The sequence below is a fragment of the Lolium perenne genome, chromosome 6 (assembly GCF_019359855.2).
Source record: "Lolium perenne isolate Kyuss_39 chromosome 6, Kyuss_2.0, whole genome shotgun sequence".
NCBI classification, from domain to species: Eukaryota; Viridiplantae; Streptophyta; class Magnoliopsida; order Poales; family Poaceae; genus Lolium; species Lolium perenne.
This window is the reverse complement of record NC_067249.2, coordinates 263,927,060-263,934,717: the sequence shown is the minus strand read 5'-3', so window position 1 is coordinate 263,934,717 and position 7,658 is coordinate 263,927,060. Positions and strand designations below refer to the sequence as shown.

The following is a 7,658-nucleotide window of genomic DNA, read 5'->3' as shown; positions in this document are numbered from 1 at the left end:
GGGGAAACATTGCTGGTCGATGGAGAGGCGTCGGTGGTGATGATGATGATCTCCTCCAATTCCCCGTCCCGGCGGAGTGCTAGAACGGAGTTTCTGGTCCCGAGACGGAGTTTCGCGACGGTGGCGGCGTACTGGATGGTTTCTGGCGACTTCGACTTCCCGTCTCGCGTTTTTAGGTCGAAACCCTTAAGTAGTCCAGAGGGGGGCGTCAGAGGCTGGCCGAGGGGGTCACACGCTAGGGCGGCGCGCCCCCCCCTCCAGGCCGCGACGGCCTGTTGTCTGGGGGGGGCCTGGGCCTCCCCCAGGTCTGCCCTTCTGGCTCTGTGATTCTTCTGGAAAAATAGGCCCTTCGACACAATTTCCGGTTTCCTGAAAGTTGAATTTCTGCACAAAAACGAGACACCAGAGCAATTCTGCTGAAAACAGCGTTAGTCCGTGTTAGTTGTATCCAAAATACACAAATTAGACGCAAAACGATAGCAAAAGTGTTCGGGAAAGTAGATACGTTTTGGACGTATCAATGACCAACCGGAATCATCGGACAACGACGCCGTATCATCGGTGTCCATATACATAATACAACAAAAACTAATATATGAGTTTCCAACAATGAAGCTAAAAGGAAAAAAATAGCAAAAAATAAACAACAAGGGGCATACCGGGCGGGTTCGGGGCGGCAGGGCGGGCTCGGGGCGGCCGCGGCGGGTAGGCGGGCACGGCGGCTTGGGCCACGGGGAGGCGGGCGCGGATCCGCGGGCGGCGGGGATGACGCGAGGCGGCGGGCGGCGGGGAGGCGCAGATCCGCGGGCGGGGAGCTCGCGGCGGCCGGCGCGCGTCGAGGGGAGGCGGGGGGGCGGCCGGAATGGCAGCGGGCGGCGGGCGGTGGCGCGGACGCGGGAGGTTGGACCGGTGAAAAATCCGTCCCGCGCGAGTTGGAAGAGGAGTGCGGGTTGGGGCAGTTTGGCCTCCCCAACTCTCACTTCTACAGGTTGGAATGGGGAGTAGAGGTTGGACCTCTAATTTTTTTTAGATTTAGGGGTTTAGGGGTTCTAGTCAACGCTTTTTCCTCGCCGAAAACTGTAAAAAGAGCGGTTATTTTTACAGATTTGAGGATTTAGGGGTACGAAGGACGAAGCCTGTCCAGCCGACGGTGGCAGCATGAGGAAAAGCTACGCGGAGATGTCTTGTCATGAGGCGCGGCGGCAATGATGAGCGCGCGTGTGAGGGCATCTCCAGCGGCGCGACGCATTTTAATGTCCGCGAGCGTCCGTTTGCGTCGCGCTGGGACGCAAAAATGACCGTTTTTGTCCGCGCGTCCGTTTGCGTCTGGGGTCTGCTCCAGCGGGGCGACGCATTTTTTTTTCCCTTTTTCCCTCTTCTCCATTTAAACATAGTTTCAAATATAAAATTTTGAAACATGATTTTACACAAACTAACACATAGTTTGGAACATGGTTTACACAAACTAACACATAGTTTGAACCATGATTGACACAAATATAATTTTTTTTAAAAAGAAGCCAGTTGTGTTGACTTCCGTATGTTCGCTGCCAAGAAAGAACATTCAAGGGCACCCAGTCACCCAAACTGGAATATCCAGCGGGAGGAGATGGTGCCCTTGTTGGTTCTACCGATGAAGCGAACATCCAGAAACCTCGACTACTGGTTTCGTCTGGCCCGTAGCCAGATTCGCTGCAAAGAAAGAACACTCAACGTTCTAACTATCGGTGTCGGAGCCGGAGTCGTCGGCGTGGTAGTGCCTGCGGCAGGCTATGTCGTCGAACACCTTGACGATCATCTCGTCGTCCCCCTCGTAGAGGAAGGTGAGCTGGCAGCCGGGCTCGAGGTCGAGGTCACGGGCGAACTTATCCCACCCCGTGTGCAGTTACATCTTGCCCTTCCCGTCGAACAGGACCTCCACGGTCCAGCGGCAGAAGTTGCAGCTGGCCTCCCGTAGCTGCAAGTGCGCCGGCTCGACGCCGTCGACGAACTCGGCGAACTTGTCCGGTAGCCGCTTGATGGCGAGTGGGTCGTCGTCGATGCGGAGGAGGAACTCGGCGCGCTCCTCCTGTGAGGACGAGGAGGGCGCAGGCGACGGCGAGCGTGGGGCTGTAGCTGCTCCACCACGGCGGCCCCTGCCCCAGCCACGGGGGCGCCCAGGGCCGCGGCCTCGACCGCCTCGCCGGCCACCAGGACCGGCCATGGACTTCCTCGCGGGCTTGGCTGCATCGCAGGAACACCTAGGCGGCGCTACGCTCGAGCTTTGTGGCGGCTAGGGTTTCTTTGGAGGAGTGGATGAGGAAGAAGAACGTGCGGGCCCTTTATATAGGCCGGCGGCATGCGGTGGCCGCGGGACGCGTGGCGTCGCCATTAACGTGGTTGGCGGAGGTGGGCGGCCGCTCGGCAGCCGAGGCATCGTCGCCATTAACGTGGCGCAGAGCGCCGAAGCGGCTCTGACTGCGATCGGCTGCCGCGTTTGAGAAGACGCATCGACGCAGGGTCGCTGCCAGGCGGGCCCGCCCAAACATCCACCAGACGCGAGCGGACGTTTCCGGACGTCCGCAGAGACGCATCTGAGGCGCATATTTGGGCCAGATTTACGTCTCCGCAAACGGTCCAGTCACTTTGTGTCGCCCCACTGGAACAGACCCCAAACGCATTTCCGATCACGGTCCGCGCGCATCCCGTTCGCTTTCCCGTAGCAGCAATCTCTCGCCATCGATCCATGGCCTCCGCGAACAGGCGGCCACGATCGGTTTCGGCCGTCTTTTCTCTCTCTTTTTCTTTTCGCTCCTCGATCAACGCGGACACCTTGGCTCTTCTGGCACAAATTGCTAAATGCTGACCCGCGCGCGCTAACTCGGAACAAAAAACACTACCTCTTGCTCCTACCTCCGCATCACCGGCCCGTTCAAAAAAGGAAAACAACAAACACGTAATCCATCAACTTCTCTCTCTTTCTTTTCGTCCCAAAAAAATGCCACTTACTCGCGTAAAATACCAAGGAAACGTTCATTTATCATTTCGAACTTCTGGCATGCCCCTCGCTGTATTTTCTCTACTTGCACATCAAAAACCAAATACTATTTCCCTCCATATACATCCATAAAAGGATGCCCCAGATTTGTCCAACTTTGGACGTATCTAAACGCTATCTATTTTGTGTCTACGTTACATACATCCAAATTTAGACAAAGTCAAGACATGCTTTTACAGACAAAGTGAGTAATAATAATGAATACCACAAACGCATCGATCCTTAGATCAGCAAAATACACAAATCAGCTCCATCACAAGATTACAAAGCAAAATATTGCAGCATCACAAATTCCTCATCAGCTGGGGACCATACACACACTCAATGGCACCATCTCCTTGCTCCTGGCGATAACTCGGAAGCCAGGTTTCACGAGCTCCCTGTAATCTACCATGTTATTACTGCTACAAGGGGTAAGTTTCAGTAGTACCTACATGTCTTAAAAGAGACAACAATATCAAGTTTCTCTATGCATTATATACATAATAATAAAAGTGAAATATTTCAACCAAGACACAAAGCCTGAATTACGAAAAACTTTATTGATCTACCAATCAAACTGACCGAAAATGACCCAACTAACCAGATTTCAAAATCAAATGCACGTCGCTAATATTTTTAGTGTTGAGAAGATCATCCACACCTTCCATAACTAAACAAACAAGTCACAAATACTAAACAAGGTTATTCCAATTTAATAACTATACTTGAGATACTTAAAATAAAAAAACAACAATCAAAAAACTACTACTGGGACCCTCAGAGTAAGAACTCGATGATTCTCCAGTAAAACATTCAGTCTGCTTAAACTAAAATAGCAGTATATAACAATCTGGAGGGCAAATTCTTCATACTACAAGCCTGGGACAACATATTTGACTAAATTACAAATAATGGCAATCTAGAGGAAATGATGCTGACACATTTATACATCTTTTCATATGAGAATAAAACATACTTGGCAACATAGTTTTCTTGTTTTACATAATGGAATTGACCCCAGCAACCTGTGTATCCAAAGATGCACATGACCATAGATCAACATCTTAGTAAGTTAAAACCTACCAACTAAACAGCCACCACAGACCAATATGGGGGTCATCGGCGATAAAACCAGGGCAGATCCTACCACACAAACACTCTTGGATAACATGGCAGCAATGTATTCCAGCTCGACCAAAGAAAGAAATCCAACCTTTTGGTGCTAATATTGATGAACTACTGGACGGTGGCGGCGAGGTAGCCACGGAGTTAAGCTCCTGGACATGTAATCATCTGCGTCTGCGCATGATTGCGTCTGCATCAACAAAAACAAAAGCAAATGAATCAAAACGAAAATACAAGCCACGCAACTTGAAACAGACCGTATGTCACAAGAAATTCTCGACACATTCAAATGCAAATGAGAGATGAGATGGGCAAATATTCTCAAAGAGTGCAAATGTAGTGCAGCAGGAGACCATGAGTCAAGGTAGCAAGTTTGTGATGTGTGGATAGACAGCTAGCTAGGGAGGTACCACAGGAAGAAGAATAAGATGAAGTAAAGCTTCGTACATACCAAATGATAGCTCCCAAGTTGATCAAGGACCTCAATATCTAATCTAGAATAAAAGCTTTCAAGCCTCAACAAACGTTTGAGCATTCAGTCATTTAACCACTCTGTTCACCATCAATCTGAACCTTCACAGATTTAAGAAAACGACAAAATTCATCAATAAAGTTGCTCTTAATGGGGAGCCAGAAGTTAAACTGTAACAGCGTAATAAGGAATAACCAATGCTGGCATAGATAAATGTACTGGGATCAACTTATTCAAAAAGGAAAAAAGGATATGTATTCTTCAAAATTAAAGATTAGCTAGACATGTACCCTGTGTAAGACATAAAGGGTGCAGAGATAGTCGAGCTCATGCCATTAAGTACAAGTTCATGGAAAACAGTAAGCAAGCATTGCACAGCAAAACAAATAAACAGTTTTGGGTAAAATGATAGTGCGCAAATAAATGGAAAGAGACTTTACATGCTACAACCCTACTGTTTGGTGCATTGTTACTCGATGCACACAGCAAACACTACCCAGTAATAAGCATAGGTGAACAATACTGAACATTCAAGTTGGCAAAAGAAAAATGGCCCTGGTACCATTAAAACTTGAGCATCCAGTGAACATGGCACACATTTGAAGTTGGCAACAGGCTTACAAAAATGATAATCCAGATTCATGCTGGACCAAGGGAAAAAATCAACCTTTGATCACAAGGTCGCTACGGTTTGCCATGTGGGCGAGCAGCTACATCTCCAGCAAGTTGTGGCCACTTCCAGGGCCGCATACATACAAATATGCACAGAAGCATAAATCAATACATATTCATGGCGATAGGGTGACATAAAAAGTGAAGTACAAAAAATATTAGAAATCTGCAGTAGAGGATTTTTAACAAGAACATTACATTCATATGTATGATAATCCGAACTGATTAAAAAAAAGGAGCAACAGATTTACTTATAGAGGCTGGACACTAGTAGTTTAATCAATTAACCAATAATACACATGGACACTAAATATAGAAGGATCTGCTAACAAATGCTCTCATCGACTGACTATCCACAACATGTCAACATGTGCTACCAATGTTTCGAAAAAAACTCACGCTACACACAATAACTAGCAAACAGATAACAAGTTCTAGAAATCATTATTGCAGTTTGTCGCATTAAATTTACACATGGTAGACAAAACACAACTATATTCTGTTTGTTTCTCACCCAGCATTAGATTTACACATAAGCAAGAACAGGGAGCTATTTATTCCTGAAACAAAATCTGCAGAGAAGACGAACATGAGTTCAAAAGCCACGCAAGAGGAATCAGAACAAGAGCAGGACCTTGAAGACGACGGCGGTGACAGAGTACAAGAAGACGCTGGACCGGCGGACGTAATGCTCCAGGAACTTGTGCAACACATCCAGTCCTCCCTGTGCTGAAGAAAGAATCAATAGCAAACATTATAAGTGAACATTGCAACATAATAAAATTGACAGTGAATCAAAATCAAGAGAGTACTGCAAATGGAGGCCCTATGCTGACAAACAAAGCAACAAAAAAGAACGACCTTTAGGTGTTGACAAGGTCCTGACCAGCGGCAGCGAGGTAGCAGTGGTGGGGCTTCGGGGCAACGTCCTGCGAACAAGAAGTGCAAGCAATAAGACTCCATTATTGTTGATCTGTCTGGCGAGGTATTAAGAATTTTTCTTGTTGATCTGTTTAAGCCCAGACATATGTTTGAAATGTTCCAATACATTTTGAATATGCTACTGAAAATGAAAGGCAATTTTATGTAGCAAATCAAACCATGCTTGCTAATTGCACAGATAAGCTAGTGAGGCCTAATGGAGGCCTAGTGCTGCTAAACACGACTCTAATGGAAGCCTAATGATGATTATTAAGCTAATTAACCGTAACGCTAATAGGACTCTTAATGCTAAAAGAACTCTAATTAAGCCTAGTGCTAAACAGGGCTAATGGAGGTCTAGTGCGGACGAACAGATAAAGAACGACCTTTGGACGGTAGCTCGGGGGACGCCTCCTGCATACGTCCTCTGCAGATCCTGCGCGACCACGGCCTCTTGCAAAGACGCCGGCCGCCGGGCACTTGAGCAGCGGAGGATTCTGGTGAGGAGCGGCGGCGGAATCGGCGGGCGCCACCTCCTCCACTGGTTCCTCGGAGCGCGTCGTGGACGACGTCTCTCCGTGCTCCGCGACGCCGCCGCAGCGCGTGGAGCTCCTCCGAATGCCCACGGCCGAGATGTGCGAGCCGGTCCGGCCAGCTCGACGACGCCGCGCGCATTGATGCACGCGGGCGTCGGCAAGCCAGCCGGCCGCGTCGCCGGAGGAGATGCGGGCCGGAGCAGGGTGGATACGGGGCGGCGCCGGCGAGAGAAGGGGATCGCGTTGGGTGCGTTGGGTCTGGGAGTCTTTGCTCCGCGTCGTCGAGTCTTTGCTCTGGCTCGGAAGCAGGTGGAACTGGGGGTGGAAGGAGGAGGGAACGGCGGAGGAGCAGGGGGGAGACGGGGCGGCGCCGACGGCAAAACCTATACACCCACCAGATCGGTGGCTACCGGCCACCGCACACCCCTGGTCGGGTATGGGCCAGGCCCATTTGGGTCTGTTTAGCCTGTGCAGTTTGTTTTTGCTTTTTCTTTTTTTCTTTTCTGGTTTTTTTTTTCTGTTTTCTGTCTTCTTTTCTTTTTTTTCTGTTTTCGGTTTTGTTTATATTTTTTTAGATTCGAAAATTTTATTTTAAAAAGTTATTCAAATTGAAAAAAAATTAAATTAAAAAATGTTTAAATTTGAAAACCGTTCAAATCTAAAAACCGTTCAAATTTAGAAACGTTCAAATATGAAATTTGTTCAAATTCAAAAATTGATTAAAATTTTAAAATGTTCAAATTTAAAATTTGTTCAAATTTTAAAATGTTCAAATGTAAAATTTGTTCAAATTTAAAATTTGTTCACATCGAAAATTGTTCAAAGTAGGAAATTATTCAAATTAAAAAATGTTTAAATTAGAAAATAGTTTAAACTTAAAATTGTTCAGATTAGAAAATTGTTGAAACTTAAA

General features: G+C 47.5%; 1 protein-coding gene across 4 annotated transcripts; it reads right to left on the bottom strand.

The window, feature by feature from the left end:
* Positions 1 to 3,186: 3,186 nt before the first annotated feature.
* On the bottom strand, positions 3,187 to 7,097 carry LOC127305445 (uncharacterized). Of its 4 annotated transcripts, XR_007853945.2 has the most exons (7): positions 6,596 to 7,097; positions 6,150 to 6,217; positions 5,284 to 6,017; positions 4,596 to 4,717; positions 4,233 to 4,334; positions 3,996 to 4,044; positions 3,187 to 3,417 (listed from the first exon to the last, which is right to left on the bottom strand). XR_007853945.2 is itself a non-coding variant. In XM_071821251.1 (6 exons), exons 1-3 carry the CDS (start codon positions 6,882 to 6,884, stop codon positions 5,905 to 5,907), a joined length of 465 nt encoding a protein of 154 aa, XP_071677352.1. In that variant the 5' UTR covers positions 6,885 to 7,097; the 3' UTR covers positions 3,187 to 3,417; positions 4,233 to 4,334; positions 4,596 to 4,717; positions 5,284 to 5,904. The 4 variants fall into 4 exon arrangements, 1 of the variants encoding a protein (XP_071677352.1); XR_007853946.2 differs by lacking the exon at positions 3,996 to 4,044 and having other exon boundaries at positions 3,187 to 3,475; XR_007853943.2 differs by lacking the exon at positions 3,996 to 4,044.
* Positions 7,098 to 7,658: the final 561 nt, after the last annotated feature.